The following is a 23,042-nucleotide window of genomic DNA, read 5'->3' as shown; positions in this document are numbered from 1 at the left end:
AATATCTTTATTTCAATCATGTCTCTGCTTAAAAATATTCCCTTTAATACTTAGTGATATAACATCACGCAGCTTGTTCTATTTTTAAATGATCTCTTGTTAGTATTCCACCTTTTTTTTTTTTTTTTTTCCAAACTGTTCTTGTAGTGCCGCTGAAAATGGTCTGCTATTTCCAGACCGAAATATTTGGTTAATTAAATATCTTTCTTGTGTTTACGCGCTTATATTATTCAGTCTTTATCTCACAAGTATCCTTAAAACATCAGGACATATTATACTTGCAACATCCAGCAGACATTCTTTGATAAATTCTCCTTCACCAAATGACTTAGAATGCTTAGCGATTTTTTCGCTTACCACAAAGCTGGCTTTGACAATGCTGTGGTGCTGCGTTCTCTGCTTGTTGAACATTTTCTGCTGGGTATCCAAGTTCTTCTTCAACTTCTGTATTTCATCTTTTCGTAGTTGTCCATCAAGTTTTGGGTGATTCGCATGTCTTGAAGTAAAGTGTCTCTTCAAGTTGTATTCTTTGTTGACGGATACGGATTCATTGCATAGCAAACATACAGGCAAACCTTTATTCAGAATAAAATAATAATCCTCCATCCAGTCATCTCGAAATTGACGATTCTCTGCATCTGCTTTTCTTTTTTTTGCAATAACCCCTGACATTGTCCCAAATTTATAAGCAATATTCAGAACTGTCAAACAAAACTGTCTTCTACACCGCAGGCACTGAACAGAACACAACATCAACGCAGGCACCTAGCAGAACATAACATCAATGCAAGCACTGAACAAAGCACAACACCAACACAAGTACCAAACTGATATGTTGTAACACGTTCACACACGTCGCTACTCAAAGTGAGAAAGAGACCTTGGCTGGAGAAAACATAGTGTGTTTTGCGCAAGTCATATGACATCAGCTTAATGTGAGTTAGTAGAACACACCATGTTTTCTCCCACCATAAATCAAACAAACTTCGCTGAAATAGATTAGGGCCGGATCAAAAGAAGTAGAGGGCAGGATCCGGCCTGCGGTTGCCCATAATACATTCATAGCATGGGTGAGTTAAGAATGTTTTATTTTTTCTATTTCCATTGCTTATATTTTTCATATTTTTTTACCAGGTCCAGAAACTCTGCTCTAGAGACCAAACATTGAACTTTTTCAAGACACTTCAGGCTTCCAATAAGCGGCAGTCTCACACCAGGCAATGAAATCCACTTTCCACCTAAAGACATTCACAAACATTCCTGCCCATGGCAGGATTTGAACCCCGAGCCTGTTGGTTGAAGAGCGGATACGCTAAAAATTCAGCCAACCAGGCTGGCAAGCTAATTAAAGTAAATTAATTAATGACTTGATAACACAATTAATTAAATTAAATTCTGATTTTTTGGAGGTGTAATCAGCAGATCTTTGATGTATATATCTACCAGTAAAGGTAGGGTTCTTGAAGTATGGTGATAAATGTTGAAAGTTTTTTCCACTTGGTTATATGATAATTATTAAAGATGCCAAGAAATTCCTATTCTTGTTTTCATCCTTTATCCAGGTGTAAGAAATTGCACATGAAGTAACTTCATGACACGGCAACTCATATATTACTGTTTTTTTTTACTATTATTATCTGAGACCTTCAGGGAGTCAAGGACTCATCAAGGGAGGCTATAAATCACCAAAACCAGCCATCACACCTAACCCTTAAATTTATTCACGCTAGATGCCCTCACTAATGGATTCTCCTTCTTCTGATATGCACAGAAGTGTCAAAGGGTCTCGCATCCGTGGGCGTACAGTACACTTACGAGGGTTGTTTGCAAAGTTTGGTAATAAAAATAAGTTAAGCACATTTTTTTTGGAAAAAATCACCTTTATTTCTCAACATAGTCTCCATCGAGGTCTACAAATTTGGTCCAGAGAGAGTTTCCAATTTTTTCATCCCATCTAAAAAGTAGGATTCATCAAATTGTGCAAAATAGTCATTGACAGCCTTGATGACATTTCGTTCAAAGGAAATTTTTTCCCACCTAGCCAAATTTTTCAGTTTGGAAACAAGAAGTCATCACATGGGACCAAGTTCAGAGAATACAGTGGATGTGGAACCAATTCGAACCTCAATTCGTGCAATTCTGCCATTGTGACGACCAATGTGTGAGACGTTGCAATGTCTTGAAAGAGCTTTTTTTGTGCACCAATCTTGGCCGTTATTTTCTTCAGTTCTTCTTTTAAACGGTCCAACAATGACACATAATAGACTCCTGTTATTGTCTTACCCTTTTCCAAAGTCTATCATGATAATTTCTTGGGAATACCAAAAAACAGTGGCCATCACCTTCCCAGCTGACAAAACGGTCTTCCCCTTTTTTTTGGTGCTCTTTCACTGGGCATTGTCCACTGTTTTGACTGCTGCTTGGACTCAGGTGTGTAGTGGTGGGTCCAAGTTTCATCTACAGTCACGAATCATTGCAAGAAATCCTGCAAATTGCAATTAAACATCACCAAACACTGCGTTGAAATGTCTTTTCGCATGCGTTTTTGATCAATAGTCAAAAATTGCAGCATCCATCGAGCACACAGCTTTTTCATGTGCAATTTTTCGTGCAGGATATTATACACCTGTTCAATTGAGATGCCTACATTTTCAGCAATCTCACGCACTTTCACTCAGCGGTCTTCCCCAACAATACCATGGATTTTGTCAATCGTTTCCTTTGTAATGATCTCAGTCAGGTATCCAGAGCGTGCTTCATCTTCGATGGACTTATGACCATGTTTCAACTAATTTATCCAAAAATAAATAGTCTTTAATGCTGGTGCAGAGTCCCCATGAACTGCATATAACTCAACTTTGATCTGCAAGGCCATCCACTTCTTCAAATAAAAGTGTTTTATTACTGCACAAAACTCGTTTTTCTCCATTTTTATGAAAACTGTAAACATGGTCGTTTTAAATGCTTGCTAAATGAGAACTACGCATTGCATGTGGAAATTTTGCCAGGGGTTATGAAAAAGATGATACGTGTCAACACTGGTATGAATGAACAAATTGTGTCACTGTCAATTGGAAATTTACCAAACTTTTCAAACAACCCTTGTACTAACATTAAACTGACAGCCATTTTTGTTTGCCCAAAGTTCCAGCCTATTTCCAGCAGATTCCCTGATTTCCCTGCCTATCTTCGTATCATCGGCAAACAATTGCACATCTGATGTTAGACCCAGCCTGATGTCATTAATTTATAGATTGAACAATAATGGCCCAAGGACTGAGCCCTGAGGTACACCACTGGTCACCTTAAATCTGGCCAATTTTCACACCCACTGCATACCACTTTTTAACATCTATCTGCCAACCATCCCCTGATCCAAGTCAAGAGTTTATATTCCAATCCCATATTCTCCAGTTTAAGCAACAGCCTTTCGTGTAGTATCCTATCAAATGACTTAGAAAAATCCAACAATATAGAAGCTGATGACTTCACATCAATTGCCTTCTGATCCGATCTGATTTTCTCTTTTAGTCGTTTCCGACCGTAGGTGACTTTGTATTTGTAGGCATTGCCGATAAAGTATTCCTGGTGAGATTTTTACAGGGTAGTTCACCATTGCCCCCCCCCCCCCCCATTTTATCTGGGCTCGGGACCGGCATATGGCTGGGACGTATTCATCACTGTAATCCACATGTGTTCAGGGGGATGGTTTACCTTAGTATCCCATAATACAATGCACATATCCTTACAGACATTTACCCATAATGCATAGCATTATATATGTCTGTAAAGATATATGCATTGCATCATGTGATATTAAAGCAATTGATGTGAAGTCATTACGCCTCTATATACGAGTTGCCCTGTCATAAAGTTACTTCATGCATAAACTTTATTTGCTTACACTTGAATAGATGATGAAAAAGCCAATATAATTTCTTGGCATCTTTAATAACCAAGTGGAAAAAACTTTCACTTCACTAAACTCGTTTTTTCTCATTTTTATGAAAAATGCGAACACGGTCATTTTAAATGTTTGCTAAATGAGAACTACGCATTGCACATGGCTAAAATTTTGCCACGAGTCATGAAAAAGATGATACGTGCCAACACTGGTTATGAATGAACAAATCCAGAGTATTTTAACAATAAGGTGTGACTCCTTTTGGCTGCTTGTATATGGAAATATAACTTCTGCATTACTTAAACATTGATATCACCTCTGGGCCTGGCTCCCACTGATGAGACCTCAATAAAGGCCAAAAGTGGCCGTCTGGATAGTGGCCTTTCCCATAAATGCATGGCATTATACATGTCTGTAAGGATATGTCTGCATTGCATTATGGGATACTAAGGCAATCATTAGCCTCTATATACAAGTTGCCCTGTCATGAAGTTACTTCATGCACAAACTTCGTTTGCTCACACTTGGATAAAGGATGAAAACAATAATAGAATTTCTTGGCATCTTTAATTATGGTTCCGCAGCCTCCAGTATCTCCAATATTGGAAGTTGTGCAAGTAACAGTGATGTCCAACTCCTTCTTTCTCCCTGGTGAATTGAATACATTGTGAAGGCCACTGATCTAATGTAGGAAGGTAGTAATTCATTTTCAGAATGAGGCCAAACAGCAAAAAAAGTCGTCAATGTAATGAAATTAGAAAGATAGCTGGAGATGAACAGCTGAAAAAGAGATATCTTCTAGATAGCTCAAATAATAGGATGGAGACAAAGGACTACTTATGGCTATACCTTCAATCTGTTATGGATTTTGTTTTCCAGCTGTAACCATAAAGGTTTGTGCAGTTTTTCATAATAAAAATTAAACAACTGCAGAAATTCTCAAAAAATGTTTTATTCATTAAAATAAGCAGCTTCAAAATCTATAACTCTTTCCCAATGAGATAAAGCATTTATAAAACATTTTTTTTCTTCAGGAGTGATAAACCTAGCAACCTCCGCTTCAATCTCTGTTTTATTGTGGAACTGTCTAGGCCTAAAAAAGGGTGATAATCACTTGGAGAAAAGTTAAGAGAATATGGAGGATGAGGGAGTATCTCCAATCCTAAAGCACAAATCTTCTCATGGGTAAGTTTTGCAGTATGAGGTTTTGCGTTGTGCTGTAAGAACTGCATTTTTTTCCAACTAACTAGTCCTGGCTGTTTCTGAAATAATGCATCTTGCACACACTTGAGTTGCATCAAGTAGATCTCAGTAATTATTTGGCCTACAGCGAGAAACTTGTAATGGACAATACTGGCTCCAGTCCACCACACACAAAGCATAGTCTTTCTGTTAGAGTACAAGATCCATATTTCATCACAAGTCAGCAAGTAATCCAAAAACAGCTCGTTTTTATGACATGAAAGAAGCAAAGTACAAATTGATAGCCTTTAAAGTTTATTGTCATCTGATAATGCATGTGGAACCTATTTGCTTAGCTTCCATGATTTTTCCAGTTGATTCAGTTAAATCAATTGTTTCACCACTTACATTAAACATTTGTGAAAGTTCTTGACATGTTAATCTTGAATAATTTTCAACAGTGCCATGTAATTCTTCATTATCACTAAGGGAGGGTCTTCCTGAACGTGGTGCATCTTCAAGTGATTCATCACCAGAAAAAAAAATTTTAAACCATTTCTGCACAGTACGTTCTACTACTGCATCTTTTCCAAATACCACACATATATTATGGGACACTTCTGAAGCATTTGAACAACATTTAAATTCATAAAGCAGTATGACAGTTGACTTCCTAGATAGGAGACTTCATATGAATGGGATGGATGATAAAAGGAGTACTTAATGAGAGTGTGACTAAATCTTGTATCCCTGGTGTTAAAGTGATAATATTAGTGAACCACAGGATGCAGAATGTTGAAAGAAGTGATTGTTTTGGCTGACACTTCAAAGGTGAAAAAATATATTGTATGAGAGAAGATATGAAAGTTGCTGGAAGAAAATGACTAGAGAGTAAAGATTTTAAGTCTGCCATACTATGACAGAAGCAAGTTGAGGAGGGGAAGGGCACAAATGAATCAATGAGCAGGCTATGCAGAAGGAATAGTGCAGAGTTTGAAAACTCACTGATTGAATTCAGGGACAGATGGACTTATACAATGCTGCCGATGGAATGCTTAACTTAAATGAATTTGGAGTCAGGTGTCCAAAGAAAGCTTCGTTCCCTGAGCGTGTGGAAGGCCAAAATCAGGAAAAACTACTTTTAGTTTTATGTTTTGTTAAGTAGTGAGTGTGCAACTACCTGTGAAGTGTGTGATCACACAAATAAAATGTGGAATCTGATCTTTCAAGCAACAAAATCAAATTGGGCAATACAAGGTGTAAAGGTGGTTGGAACCTATGACAATACTACAGTTTACCTATACTAATGCTAAAAGCATTAGGAATATGAGGGAAGAGTTCTTGGCATTGATTGGTGTAACCTAGCCAAAAGCTAAGGATATCAGTGAGATTTGGCTGACATAAGAGAATGTAGTTACAGGGAAATAATGTAAGAGATGCAGTAGCATTTACAAGAAAAATTGATAAAATAGGAAAGGAGTACTGCTGATAACAGCAAATGAATTGCAGCCAAAAAGAATAGGAGATCAGGAAAACAGGCATGTGGATGGCAGTTCATTTGAAAAAATCCAGTGTGAGGCACAATATACAGGTGGTTGCTGCAATAGTCTGAAGAGGGGAAGAGGGTCAGGGCATGATGTAGAAGACATGCATGAGCAAATCAGCATGAGTGAAGGTTGAGTAATTATTATGGGGAACTTATGGAGACAGACTGGAAGGAGGAAAGATCACATGGGAGAAAGGAAATAGAATTCATTCACCCTGAAAGATAATTACTTGAAACAGCATGTGACTGAGTAGACTCAGGTTAGAGAGTATGGAATCTGGTCATAGAATCAGAGGATTTGTCCATAACCAAGGTGGCAGAATTGCCTCCAACTAGAGAGAATGCTCATACAGTATGATATGGGAGGTTGTGTATCTGAAGGAAGCAATATCAGACTGTATACCAAACATCAAGAGGATAAATCAGGTAGGAATTAGATGGATTGGTAGTATCCTTTAGCAGGAGCTGCAAATAAGAAAATTCTGTGGAGGGTATATAAGAAGAAAGATGCTCAGTAATCTCATTAGCAGTGCAAGGCAAGAAAAGTGACCAGCATGGTAGGAAAGACAAAATCAGATTATGAGAAGAAATTAGCCAAACAGGCCAAAGGTAATTCCAAGAAATTCTTTCACCATGTGGAGAGTAAAAGGAAGAGTGACTAGGGAGAAATAACTTGAATGCATAGTGATGTGAGAGAAAAAGATACCAAAGTAGTTCAGTTACTGAGTGATCACTTTGCAAAGGTCTATTGCAGTGATAGATGTGACAGGTACTGATGCAAGAATAGAAGTCGATGAATTGGAAGAACTTAGGATGCAAAATCTGAATGCAAATATGCAATGGGATTAGACAGAAAATATCAGCTCGTGTATTATGAGTGCACAAAGGAAAGGACATTGCCTCTGCCTAATCTTTAACTGCAATATCAGCCTCTGGTAAAGTACTGGAAAAGTTGGTCAGAGAGAATTCAGGAATGGGTAGATAAGAATATGATACTCAATGAAGGACAGCATGGCTATGTGAAAGGTGGGTCATGTCTTAATATAATAATTTACTAACTTATATACTTGGTTTTAATCCTTTACCAAAGGAAGCAAAACAACGTTTTGCATGAGATATATTCACATCTGAGCTACTTGTATATAGAGGCTAATGACATCCAGTACAAGTCTGCAAGATTCCCTGACTAAATTTAATAACTGTTGCAATTCAGGTCAAATAGAGGCTGTCAGGATCAGATATTCACTTTACGACAAATAGTTGAAAAGCATGGGCATATAACAAAGATCTGTATTTAAGTTTTATCGATCTGGAAAAGGCATATGACAAGGTGCCAAGAGAGAAGCTATTCAATACGCTGCAGTTATATGGTGTCAATGGGGCATTATATCGAGCTATACTTAGTCTTTATTTGAGTTGTAAGTCAGCAGTTAGAATTGAAGGAAGTACAGGAAGATTGTTTAATATTAAATATGGTGTAAGACAAGAATGTACATTATCCCCTCTGTTATTCATTATCTATATGGATCACATTATGAAGGAAAGTGGTATTAAACCTGATATCAAAATTGGAGATGTTAATGTCTGCTCTTTGCTTTATGCAGATGATGTTATACTTCTAAATAAATCTGCTACAAGTCTGCAAGATTCACTGACTAAATTGAATAACTGTTGTAATAGATATGGTATGAAGGTCAGCAATAAAAAGACAAAGACAATGAAAATAGGCAGAATCGTTGAAAATGTCAACTGTGTTTGTGAATAGAGAACCTGTGGAACAAGTAAAACATTTCAGCTACTTAGGCACGATTTTTACTGAAGATCATAAATGAAATATAGAAATAGACAACAGAATTAACAAAGTTGGTGGTAGGAAGTCAATTGAATAAATTCATATGGAATAAGAGAGAAATTAGTTGGAACACTAAATTAGCTGTATACAAGACAGTGTTCAAACCAGTTTCAACTTATGGATCTGAAAACTGAGTCAGAAGTAAAACACTTCACCAAAGACTAGAGACCGCAGATATGAGAGTCCTGAGAAAGATTAGAGGTGTGAACAGATGGCATCAATGGCAATATCATATTAAAAATGAGGATATTAGGAAAGAACTTGATGTTGTCAGCATCCAGGAATGTATTAGTAGAGCTAATCTCAGGTGGTATGGTCACTTAAACAGAATTGTCGAGGAAAGATTAGCAAAACAAGTGTTCTCTGCCAGGTTGGCAGGAAAATGACCCAGAGGAAGACCAAGATATAGGTGGACTGATATGGTACAAAGTGCCTTAGACGATAGAAATATAAGATCTGATAATGTTGAAGTCTTGACAAGTAACAGACTGATTTGGAGGAAAATTGTAGATAGGAAGTTAATAATGATGTAAGTTTTTCATGTAGTACTATCATATCCTGTACATCCCTTGAGGGTACATGGCAGGAATTTGATGATGATGATGATAAATTTGGTATAAAATCAGCAATAACCAGACAAAGATAATGAAAACAGGCAGAAACATTGAAAACATCAACTGCATCATGAATGGAGAACCAATTGAACAAGTAAAACATTTTAGCTACTAAGGCCCAATTTTTAGTGAAGATGGCAAATTAAATATGGAAATAGCCAACAGAATCAAACAATGCTGGTATGATAGGAAGTTAACTGAATAAATTTAGTCAAAACACTAAAGTAGCTGTAAACAAGAGAGTGTTCAAACCAATTTTAACTTATAGATCTGAGAGCTGAGTTACAAATAAAACATCTGACTAAAGACTGAAGACCACAGATATGAGAGTCCTGAGAAAGATTAGGGATGCAAACAGATGGCATCAATAGCAATATCCTATTAAAAACAAGGATATTAGAAAAGAACTTGATATTGTTAGCATCCAGGAATGTGTCAACAGAGCTAATCACAGGTGGTATGGTCACTTAAACAGAATGGGAAAGGAAAGATAAGCAAAACAAGTGTCCTCTGCCAGGTTAGCAGGAAAAAGACCAAGAGGAAGTCCAAGAAGTAAAAAGTGCCTTAGAAGACAGAAATATAAGATCTGATAATGTTGGAGTATTGACAGATAACAGATTGATTTTCTTATATAGAGAAACCTGTGGAGTATTCATAACTATAAATTCACATGTATGCCACAGCAATTAACTTTTTCATAATATGTAAATATTTCATCTTAAGTACCATAAGACATCATCAGTATAGTTATTAAACAACAACAGGAATTACAATTACAATAGGATCATCCTTGAGGTTAGCCTAGTGGCTTTGTGCTTCACAACCATATGTATGGGGAAGGAGTGTCCTAGGTTTGATTTCCGTCAACGATGTGAGGAGCTTAAGGATCTTCCTCAGCCATAGCCAAGTTATCAGTTTTGGGCGTGGACAGCAGGTGTTCCCCCCCCCCCCCCCAGTTTATCTGGGGTTTTTCATCCCCGCAAGTAAGCAAACCAGCCTCGTGCACATGGATGCAGTCATGAACATCGCCCTTAGGGGATACAGCAGAGGAGTGGCAAACCGGTAACCCCGTATTAATGTGTGACCCCATCTTGGAGGGGGTTGAGTCCCCATCCAAGACAGATGAGAAGGATAGGATAGGATAAAATAGGATAGGATAGGAATTACATTCAAAAAAACACATTAGGGTGAATGCTTATATTGGAATTCCTCTACACATATAGTAGTGTGTTTAAGGACTAAATACTATTGGGCTGTAATTAAATTTAATTAAAATATAACTGATACATTTATTTTAAACAGTTGAGGATAACAATTTCCCAGATTTTTGGGATAGTGAGACAGTTGTTATGGTTAAGATTGGGTCTGTGCCATAAGGCTACAGCACTTTCTTTATACAAACGTTCATGTTTATATATTGATCGATGTAGTAGCGTGGTGTGTTACCATTGGATCCTGTGGTTGGCATTTTCAACTCCATGCTGTGCAAGACCAGATTTGTGAGGTTTGATAAAACGAATGTGGTCTTGATGTTCAGAGATGTGTTAATTTACAGATCTTCCTGTTTGTCCATAGTAAGACAAGTTCCAAGAACATGGCACTTCGTATACACCAGATAGCATCAATGGTGAGAGTTTGTCTTTTGGAGAAGGTAACAAACTGTGAATTTGGTTTATAGGTATCAGCGAGTTTGTATTTCTTCAAAATTTTTGACAAACATTCAAAGATGCCTTTGATATATAGTATAGGAGTCCTGTGGGCTTCTTGTCTACTTTGATGATTTGGAGGGTGGCTAATAATTTTTTGAGCTGTTATCAGATTAAATCCATTTAGTAAGGCTGTATCTTTAATAATTTCCAATTCTTTTTTTAAAGATTCTTCAGAGGAACAAAATTTGGGTGCTCTGGATACCAAAGATTTTATGATGCTGTATTTTTGAGATTGATGGCGTGCTGATGTATTGTGGATATAATGACCTGAAAAGTTGGTTTTCGATAGACAGAAGTAGAAATGGAACCATCTTGATTATGTTGGATGTGTACATCGAGGAAGGAAACACTATGCGATGATTCCTTTTCTAGTGTGAATTTGATGCAAAGATGTAGGTTGTTGATATTATTTAGAAATGATATCAACATGATATCATTTCTAAATGATATCAATGATATGTGTGACTCCAGACAGCAAAGACGTCAACATATCATAGCCATATTGTTGGTTTTGGGTCAAGAGCATAAATTCTTTCTTCTAAGTGCTCACGAAAAAAGTTGGCTCAGTTAAATAGGTGATAAGGGTGAGCCCATTACTGTTCCTTCCTCTTGTTTATATATGTTATCTTTCTATGTGAAGTAACCTGATGTGATTATAAAGTTGAATAATCCTACAATATCGGATGGAAATTTTGGGGTTAACAATTCTATTGTCTCTTTGTGACGGATATTAGGGAAAAGAGAGAGAGAAAATGTCAAAGCTTATTAACATGTCCATATCTGACAGTTTAATGTCTTTTATTTTTGTGTGAAATTCTGTGGAATTTTTAGTGATAAAGCTGAGTGGCCTATGAGGGAACGAAGGTTAGACAAAATTTTGATATTTTATACATGGGGCTGCTTACAGAATCCACAAAGGTCTAACAGGACAGTTGCTTTTATGTAATTTAGGTGAACCGTATATTCTAGGAGATCTTGCATGGCACGTTTTAAGTCTTTTCTTTTGATGGTTTCCTGATCTATGGATGTTGTTTCATCCAACTTGTTGAGTTTTTTAGCTGTCTTTTGGTAGGATCATAATTAAGCTGGGAGTATGTATGAGGGTTGTCTGAAACGTTCTTGGCCTCGACCATAGAAGGCAACACTATCGGCAAAATTTTTTTTTTTTCCTAAGTTGGTACATCCATCCATAAGCAACCATGTGAAATATTAATCAGTATACTCCATACTGTGAAAGCTTGAACTGATGTTCAAGCTTTCACAGCATTTTAGTCTTCTTGGGGTTTAGCCCTAGATAATCAGCATTTTAGTCTTCTTGGGTTTTAGCCCTAGATAATGCAATCATGCAGTCTTAGCTATCTTAAGAAGAATGTCTGCAGTCCCCTTTTAGATCCATGCTTCAATAACTGTAACTGGAGTATCCGTTTTTTTTTTTTTTTCCATTGCCTTTCACCATTTACCAAACTGCACTTCACACCTGCTAGGTACTAAGTCATTATCACTTCTACACTCAAAGAAAACTAACAACAACTGCTTCAATGTTCAGTCCTTGGAGCAAGAACATATCATTTTATTAATGATGAGGAGAGTTAATAAAACTAATTCCTGACTATAACCTTCTTACAAAATAGTTCTGACAAATAGACCATCTCAGGATTTCTTGTGTTCAACCAACAAACTTGATGCACTCCTGACAATGAAGAAATCTTTATCTTCCCTGCATTGATCACATGTCTATCAAGCTAGATGAAATTCTTAAGTATAAAACCAAGACACTGTTAACATATTCATTACAATTCCTTACTGTGATCTTTTAAGCCTAAACCACAGTCCTCTGAAATTTCCAGGAGTTTATCACCTATGATGATAAACTCCTGGATTGAAAAATCTGATGAATAATCCATCAAGGACTATGATATGAAGTCATAGACTTTCCGCTGTTATCGTAAGCTGATCCACACAATTACTTAGCAAAAAAAAATGCACTTCACACCTGATAGGTACATTGTCAGGAACAAGTCATTGTCACTTCTACACTCAAAGAAAACTGACAGGATAAACCGAAACTGCAAAAAATTTCCGATTTCTTTGGAATACATCTGAAATATTACACTGCAGATATGATAAAGAAACTTCCAAGTTCACAGAAATCATGCTAGAACTTGAATATAAATCATATCATTAACTGATCTAACAATCTTCAAGTTATGATCCATCAATTATGTAGACAAATGTAGATAAATATTTTAAATGGCCAGAATTCAACAAAAGACCATATTTACTGACACCACATTATGTCTGCTTCTGCAAGTCAGTTTATCCCTGTACTGTTATATTTTTATGCATTCAAAAACAATTCTTTGTAATAAGTGTAAAACTAGTCATACTTACAATAAAATAATACAATGTCTTGCTTCAGTCACAAAAATAAATAAATAAATTCTCTTACACAAAAAAAATAAAATAAAATAAAACAAAACATACACACACTTGATTACACATACTGAATTGAAATTTTGAATAGCAGGCTGTCGTCCACTAATAGGAGTGGTTCCATCCATAGTCATATAAGTATATCCTTGTTCCTTTACAAATGATACCAATATCTCTAACATCTGTAAGTAAAAAATAAAAATCAGTCATGAAATACATTATTCCTGAAAGGAATGATAATATATGAATCATAAAAAGAATCATTATCAACTACCATTCAAGCAAACGCTTTAACACATGTTCAGGAAAGAATTCTGAAATATCAGAATTTGGCTAATCATAATGCAAATTAAAATCACTAACTTCAAACTAGGGGGTGCTTAAGGATCAAAGCTGTATAACTGAGAGGAGACTTCCACATAGCCTTTAAAGGAATGCGGAGAACCGACCAGGGCTTATGACTTAATGTCTAATCCTCACCTTCTCGTGATGCACCCTGTTGGGTATCTACCTGAATACTGAACGAACGAGGATGGGCTGACAATTTGGAATTTAGCTGACCAAATTGTATTCTTATTGGTTAAACCAAAATAAAAAATGATGGTACAACATGACAAAATTTCATGCCGGCTGGGGCATCACCCGGTTAAACAAAGCCCTCAATTGTTTTCGCCAGGGAATCAGAGCAAAAAAAAGTCAGCTACTGGAACAAATCCTAAAACCCACCCCAACTCAACATTACCAGAGTTCAAGATTGGTACTATCACCATAAGAAGCCTGAATGGCAAAGAAATGGAGCTAGCTGAGGAATTGGATAAGTACCAGATCGATACTTATATACGTGTGACCAAAACAAAAAAGACAAAAACTGGTGAGATCTTTCTGAGGAATAAATACAAAATGTTATATTCAGGAAATGACAATCAAGGAAAAGAAGGAGTAGCCATAGTATTCAACACAACATATGAGGCTAATCTTCTTGAATGGCAGGTAGTCTCAAGTAGAGTGATGTGGGCTAATATCAGCTGGTATGGTAGGAAGTCAATTGAATAAATTCATATGGAATAAGAGAGAAATTAGTTGGAAAACTAAATTAACTGTATACATGACAGTGTTCAAACCAGTTTTAACTTATGGATCTGAGAGCTGGGTCAGAAGTGAAACACTTGACCGAAGACTAGAGACCGCAGATATGAGAGTCCCGAGAAAGATTAGAGGCGTGAATAGATGACATCAATGGCAATATCATATTAAAAACTAGGATATTAGGAAAGAACTTGACATTGTCAGCATCCAGGAATGCGTTAGCAAAGCTAATCTCAGGTGGTATGGTCACTTAAACATAATCGGCAAGGAAAGATTAGCAAAACAAGTGTTCTCTGCCAGTTTGGCAAGAAAACGACCCAGAAGAAGAACAAGATATAGGTGGATTGATATGGTACAAAGTGCTTTAGACGACAGAAATATAAGATCTGATAATGTTGGAGTCTTGAAAAGTAACAGACTGATTTGGAGGAAAATTTGCAGATAGGAAGTTAGTAATGATGTAAATTTTTCATGTAGTACTATCATATCCTGTACACCCCTTAAGGGTACATATCATGAATTTGATGATGATGATGAACTTCAAACTATGATAATATTTTAATTATAAAATATCCAATAATTAATGAACAAAACTGAACATAAATTTTATCTTTCTGCTCAGCGTACAACTTACTTGATAGCTTATAACTTTTGTAGTATCAAAGCTGCTTTTACTTTCATGCCTCTTCAAGAAAAAAAACAAAAGTGTTGGTGGTACAAACTCAGATCTGCTAAATTTCCTACATCCCATATTGCATCATGCACATACAAATTAGAGACTAAAGGTTATCAAGACTGAACTACACTTTGCTATGACTACAGAAGTCACAGAACAAAACAAATAAAAAATGTGAAAAACATTTGTTGTTATGCAACCATTCCTCCAATAATCTGAACGAATCCAAATGGGTACTTATAATAGCTGAGTTTTGAATCCAATAAGAAAACATTTTCTGCAGCAGTAATTATGAAGCTAATCAATTCAGTTATTCTCACTGTCACAGAAGCAGAGCAAATAAGTGCATTTTTTGCCTGTGTGTGTGTGTGTGTGTGTGTGTGTGCACAAGCGTATGTGTGCATGCATGAAAATATGTATAGACCCCACACATTATGTCAGAAAACCAATAACATGCCAGTGCCATTTATGAGCTGATGATGATGATTTATGGTTTTAATGGCAAAAGGACAGCAAAGGCCATACTGCATCATATCAAAGGTTATAGCAGTACACAAGGTAGGATAATCACAAACATCCAAGCCTGTAGAGGGATTCAAACCCCTATTTCTGAGCAAGTGATTAGACAGAGAGAGAGACAATCTGTTAATGTGTTTCTTGAAAACAAGAAGACTCAAGAAACATAGTACATAATATATTTTAACATATTAACATATTTTCAAGAAATTCATTCTGTTCCAAAGACCAGACAGATGGCACGAAAGAAGAATATGAGAGGTTGATTTAATAAGTTTGAAGCTAAACTGTATACATGTTGACCACTAACTGCTTGTGTTCTTATATGATAAGTAGAGCCAGTAATGTAGAGCCAGTTTTGTATGTTAAAAAAAAAAAAAAATAGCATCTACAAGAAAGTGTTTGGAGAGAGGAGGTGAGAAGCAGAAAAATAAATCTGAATGAAAAGAGCTCAAAGGTTTTTGGAAGAATGTTATCTGTTTCTGCCAAAATAAGCTAGATGCAAAAGCCAACCAACCCAAGAAGAGAAAACAGATCCTGACTGGAGATCATAACATTATTAAATGTAAGAAGAAATGAGCCAAGATCTTTCTTCTGGGTAATAAGACAGAAGCATGTTTTGATAGCACTGAAATTCCAGATTATCTTTACACTAATTGAGAATGGTTAAGAGATCACTATTTAGGACACTCATTATGAAGTTATCCAGCATTTTCTGTAATGAACAACCAGAGAAGAAGCTGGAAATCAAATCACAAAGGCCAGGAGGAAGATCATAAGGCTGGTAAGAAGATCTCATTGCCACAATCACTGCCTTGAAATATCAAGAGCAACCACATGACTTTTTTTCCCTAGAATTTTCCAAGGCCTATATACAAAGGTGGGTAAGGTTAGCAAAAAATCTAATGAATAACCAGAGAAGAAGCTGGCAGTTAAATCACAAAGGGAGGGAGGAAGGTCATGAGATGGTAGACTGGTAAGAAGACATCAATGACAGGATCTAATGCAAATGTGGTTAAGATTGGCGAGAAGTTTACTATTGAATGAAAGTGATAAATATATCTGAAATCACTTATTAATTGATGAGTCTCCAGAAAGCAAAGAAGCTGGTTGTAATGATCTTCATTACTTTCAAGCATACTGAGGTGAAGGAATGGGACAAGAGCTTGACAGCTAACTTTTATTTCCCTTTTTTAGGGACAAGATGGATAAATGGCATCTGTCCAACAGCATGGAAGCAAGACAAGTATGATAGCTTGAATAAGCAATATGGAATGAGTGTTAAATCTTGAGCATAGGCTTTTAGCACAATTGGAGGAAACTATCTGGATAAGGAGATTTATTAGTGTCAAGACAATTGAGGATTTTTCTGATGACCTGACAAAAGTTATGAACAGCTCATGGAATAAGACGATAATTTGCCCTAGTCATTTATACAATAATTGAAGGAAAAGATTGCTTAGAAGGTTTGAACCATCTTTTGGTGGCCATACTATGGTACCATCAAAATGTGAGAGTAGTGGAAACAAGGAAGGTCATAAGTATGTCCAACAGCCTTGGTGAGGGAACAAAAAGTTTGATTACCATTTGAGTGGGGTGGGGGGGAGGGCTTTTTTACATTTGGCCTTTATAAAGTCTGCATTGGATTTGCTGACTTTTTTTTGTATAGTTTATTTATAGCTATAGTGTAGGTTAGGTGATAGCTTGTATTTTTGACTTGAGCAACCTAATATTTTTCCCATTTGTTGAAGAACAATGTCTTGGATAGTGATCAAGGCTTGCAGTGGAATGAAGGTCCTCATTCCAGTAAGAATTATTTCAATTATTTGGTTCGACAATCAGGAGAGAGAGAGAGAGAAACAGTAATCAGATCATGGAAAGAAGGCATAAAATTCACTGAAGTAACCCCAAATTGGTAACAATGCAGCCCAGAGAATAAAAGGCTAAGGTTTGCAATGAGAAGATCAATCTATAGAAAAGGAAATTTGGATAAGGTTATTACTAGTCCATGTGTTGAAAGAGTGATATGGATAATCTGGTATTCTGGTTGGCAGGTGAAAAATCTATGCTAGATCATGAATACTAATTCGACTTATCTTTGAGCTTGATCTGTGAAGAAAAAACAGGTTTGAGTTTTGAACATTAAAGCCTCAAAGGAAGAAAATCTTGCAGCTTAGGTAACTTGGCTTATGAAATCAACTTTCAGAGATAAATAATCAATCGACATCAACAAATTCCTGATAAGTAGATGTAGAGGATGTTACAATAGTTTTCCATTATCTGTCTAAACTCCAGTATTATCAGATCTTATATTCCAGTCTTCTAAGGTACTCCTTACTGTATCAATCCACTTAGATCATAGTCTTCCAGTGAGATTTTTTTCTGTGATCCTGAACAAAAAAACACTTCTTTTGCTAACTTTCCTCTGTTTTAGTGACTATACCACCTGAGAGTAGTATCTTGAAATATCAAGTACATCCCTTAATAGCCTCATTTTTAATATAATTCTGCCACTGTTTAGCTTTGTTGAGCTCAAGAAAGAGATAAAGCCTATTCAAAAAACTAAATCTGTAAGGTTAACTGAAAACTGAAGCAATACATACTTATTTATCAGTTGTAAATTTATGCGTTGCGGGTAGATGAATCCACCGACATTACAAATTTTGCAAATCTTCTAGTGTTCGTTAGGTACAAAAAAAAATCAAAAAATTCATGACGACCTTTTTGCTGATAGCAGTTGTAAATTTGCAGTTAGAAATACACTGGGAAATGGTTTGATGTAATAATCCTATTCATCTGAATATCAAATTTCAAGATGCAATAAAGTAATGGGAGAAGCCACCAACTCAAGAAATTCTCATTATTGAATAGAATAGCCCCATGTGTGGGCAGGAGATTTAATTACTATTTTTTAAAAGTCTTTATACAGTTAGTCTAAAAGTCATGTCCTATGATTTTAAAATAAATTCTGGAGTAAGACTTAATAACATGCATCTTCACATAGTGATGAGAACTTCCTCCACCTTTGCAACGAGTTGCCTGTGTTGCACTACCTTACCCTAGTCCTGAAGATACTTTCAGGCGCAAACTTTGTTTGCTCTCACTTGGATAAAGGATTAAACTAAACTTATTATGCATCTTCACATATTTGCATTCCTGTACAAAGAATTCAGCAAGCAACAATTCATACTGAATCCTAAGGTATTTTTCTTTTATTTGACATTGGTTCAAAAGTAAAGAAAGAAATTCTTTGCTTTTCAACTTTAGCAACTTATGTAACACTGTGAGAACTGAAATTTGAAAATCAAAATGTGAGAGTATTTTATTCAACAAATTACACTTAAATGTGACTTCCAACATAACATTAACTACTAAAGAAGATATACTATGAATGAATGTTCATGAATGTTCCCCATGAAATGACTCCTTTTATGGAGAGCACTGACCTGGAGTAATTTACACAGGAATAAATTTCACAGTAAATTCTATCAAAATTTACTCTTTTAAAGTAAATGATTAAGTTCCAAAGTAACAAAAGTATAGTGACCTATATCCTGGATTTATTTGTATATTTTTGATATGGGATGCAATAAAATAATTATGTAAATGAAACAGAAGAGACTGATAATGCATTTCAACTTGATTACATGATCAAACATGAAGATAATGAGTTTGGATAACATGGAAATACTGAAAAGAACACTGGTCAACAAAAGTAATAATAATATACTTTTTTTTTTTTTTTCGTAATACAAAATATCCCCCCCCCCGCCCAAATGGTGTCTCCACTTTGTCATTGGGGAGACTAGTGCAATTCGATGATCTTGTGAGCTATACCGGTAGTAGCTTTGCTACCAGCAGGACTTCCCAAGCTGAACAGGTCACAGGAGAGGGATCAGACGAAGTCACCCTGGTCCTACAAGTTGGGGATTGAGCATGGGGCTGACATCCCCCTAACAACTCCATCTTGTAAAAAAATCAACTGGTCTCAAAACATGTAACAAGTAATCTTCACTGGACAGATCTAAATGGATATCGATCCAGGCCTTAGAATAATGGTTTAAGAATAAGTTCATGGAATGTCAGAAGCTCGTACAGAGTTGGAGCATTTCAAGAAATCACACATGAATCAAACAGATATGAAATGGATATAGTAGCAATACAAGAGACACAATGGACAGGAGAAGGAAATTTCAAGAAAGAGAACCTTTTGCTGCTTTATGGTGGAAACAACTCTAATAAACATAAATTTGGAACAGGTTTCATCATTAGGAAAAAATTGTGGTCATCTCTGATCAAATTTGAAACTTTTAATGAAAGAATAAGCAAGCATTTTATTAATGTACAAAAGCTGCAGAAGAGTCAATAAAAGATGAATTCTATGAAAAGTTGGAATTAATTCTAGAAAAAAATTCCCCAGCTGGTTATAATAATTATATTAGGTGATTTCAATGCAAAAATTGGAAAAGAAGAAATTTATGAAAAAAAAAAAAAAAAAAAAAAAACACGTATTGGAAACCAAAGCCTTCATGAAGAGACAAATACAGGGTGGCCAAAAGTTTTTTTAAATGAAACACCTAAGATGTTTCGTTTTTTACGAAACCTCTTAGGTGTTTCAGGTTCCAGTGCTCTGATTTCGGTCTGAATATTGTTCTTCAGCTGTTGGAGTGTCTGAGACTTGTTAACGTAAACTCTTTCTTTGAGACAGCCTCATAGGAAGAAATCAAGAGTCATCAGATCTGAAGAACATGATGGCCAGCTTATGTCGCAACCGCAGGAAATTAATCTTCCCTCAAAAATTTGCCTGAGCAGTTTGATTGTGGCCCTTGCTGTGTGAGCTGTCTCTCCAACCTGTTGGAACCACATGTCATGTTTATCGTGAACTGCTGGAAGTAAGAAATTTTCAATCGCAGACTGATATTCATCTCCTGTAACACTGACAAGGTTCCAACGTGGTCTTCAAAAAAGTAAGGTCCGATCACTTCTTCTGACGTCACTCCCACACCAGACCGTACACTTAAGGGGGTGCAATTCCCTTTGGTGAATTGCCCTAGGAATTTCCGAATCCCAAATCCTGCAGTTTTGTTTGTTAATGAAGCCATTTAAATGAAAATGTGCTTCATCTGACATTATCAGCTTGTGGATAAATCTGGGATCTCTCCTTGCTAATTCTTGAAATCTGACTGCATATTGAAATCTGTGGGTGAAATCTGGTGGCTTCAGCTGTTGCACCAACTGGATTTTATACAGAAACAGGTTCAAGGTTTTCAGAATATGCCGGAGTGATGTCCGAGAGACTCCAACCTGTCCAGACCACCTTCAAGTTGATGTGCTCTGGTCTTCCACAACACTCTACCTTACACGCTCAACTGTGGCTTTGTTCCTAACCGAGCGAGGTCTGCCTTTTCGTGGAAGGTCACTTACTGAACCCTGTTCCTCAACATGACCAGTTCAAACATCTAATCATTGATTCGCTTGGAGAATTTCTCATGCCGTAATGGTGACGATATGCTTGTTGGGTCAGAATTATTGATCCTTGGTTTTGATAGTAAAATTTCACAATTTGTGTTTGCTGTTCGGTCATGAATTTTTCCATGGTTAATTAATCTCCAAGGTCTTCTTTATAAAATTTTAAAGAAAAATTTTAAAAAATTAATTAAAAAAGTTATTAAAACTTCAAACCCCTTCGTGACTTTTGGTCCACCCTGTATTAATGGAGAAAGATTAATTAATTTGCCCACATACAGAAATTTAATAATAAGCAGCACTATAATAAGCAGCACTATGTTTATGAGGAAGAATATACACAAACAAACATGGAAATCTCCTGATGGTCATGCATTCAATCAAATAGACCATATGTAATCAGTAAAAGACACAGAAACTGCTTTCAAAATATCTGGAGTTTCAGAGGAGTTGGGTGTGATAGTGACCATGTTTTAATTGGTGCCTTACTTAAGATTAAAATAAACAGAATATTTTTCACTACATGCAAATCAACTCAGATACAATATTATTATTATTATTATTATTATTATTATTGTTCGGGGAAACTCCAAGGAGTCGAAAGACTCATCGAGGGAGGCCCTAACATCATGTCAAGAACAACTATTCAACATTCACACAGTATCTATCATACCTTGCCTTGAACTCATTCACGGTCGTAGCACCCACAACAGACTCTGGAAGCTTATTCCACTTATTTACCACTCTCCAAGTAAAGAACCTAGCTCTAACACCCTTGTCAACCACGCTCTTGCCCAGCTTCCATGCATGGCCCCTAGTCCTCCAACCACCAGTCATATTATCAAAAATATCTTCTGGATCAATCTTATAAAAACCCTTCAGTAATTTGAATGTCTCAATCATATCACCCCTCCTTCGCCTATCGTCCAATTTCTGCAACCCACAAATCTTCAACCTATTCTCATAAGGTTCATTCCACAGACCTGCTATCATCTTGGTCACTCGTCTCTGGACCCTCTCCACTTCCTCCCCATCACAAAGAAACCCTGGTGCCCATAGCTGGGCACAGAAGTCCATATGGGGTCTTATCAAGGCTCGATACAGAGGAACAACAACTTGTTCGTCTCTGCATGTTAAAGTATTTTTCAGAAGCCAAGTGATTTGGTGAGCTGTTTTAGTTACTTTTGCAATGTGCCCCCTAAACTTCAACTCCCTATCCACCAACACTCCCAAATCCCTGGCCTCATCAATCTCCTGGAGTACGACTCCACCAATGCGATATACTGCTGCTATTCTTTTCACCCCAAAGTGCATAACCTTACACTTTGCCACATTAAATTGACATCCATTTTTCCTAGCCCAGTCCTCCAAACTATCCAAATCATCCTGTAAAATTTTGACATCTTGTGCACTCACAATTGCTCTACCCAACTTTGCATCATCAGCAAACAAGTGAATACTTCCTCTCAGATCCTTTCCAATATCATTGATGAACAAATTGAAAAGCAGTGGTCCAAGAACAGAGCCCTGTGGCACTCTACTAGTCACAAGACGTCTTTTAGACTCCACTCCTGAATAAACCACTCTTTGATATCTCTCCTTCAACCACCCTCTTATCCATCTCACCAACCCTATATCAATACCCATCTGCTCCAGTTTACTGATTAGGGTTCCATGTGGTATCCTATCAAAGGCCTTGGCAAGGTCCAGTAGTATCACTGTAAACTCTTTACCCCTATCCAGTTCAGCCGTCACTGTGTTATAAAACGTGAGCAAGTTACTGAGGCATGATCTACCTTTCACAAAACCATGTTGTCCCCCATACAATATCCCATTTTCATCTATCCAATCCTGTATTCTTTTCTTGACTAATTTCTCTAAGACCTTGACAATGATTCCTGATATGCTAATCGGTCGGTAATTTACAACAGCAGTCTTGGAACCACCTTTATGCAGTGGAACTATTTTCCCCTCTTTCCACCCGCTCGGGACTAACCCAGACCCGAGACTCAAATTAAACAATATGGTCAAGGGTACTGACAATTCTTTAGCTGCTTC

General features: G+C 36.6%; 1 protein-coding gene across 1 annotated transcript in view; it reads right to left on the bottom strand.

Annotated features, from left to right (window-relative positions):
* LOC150102928 (DNA excision repair protein ERCC-6-like) overlaps positions 1 to 23,042 on the bottom strand; it is a 282,232-nt gene that overhangs the window by 64,652 nt on the left and 194,538 nt on the right. The window contains exon 13 of the mRNA XM_090397999.1: positions 13,312 to 13,422. Within this exon, the coding sequence (XP_090254125.1) occupies positions 13,312 to 13,422 (111 nt within the window). The remainder of the gene's footprint in view (positions 1 to 13,311; positions 13,423 to 23,042) is intronic.

Source organism: Typopeltis vanoorti, chromosome 9 (genome assembly GCF_054136105.1).
Source record: "Typopeltis vanoorti isolate ZY-2024b chromosome 9, IOZ_Tvanoo_1.0, whole genome shotgun sequence".
NCBI lineage: Eukaryota > Metazoa > Arthropoda > Arachnida > Uropygi > Thelyphonidae > Typopeltis > Typopeltis vanoorti.
The sequence above is the reverse complement of the archived record's forward strand: the minus strand, read 5'-3'. Positions and strand labels throughout refer to the sequence as shown.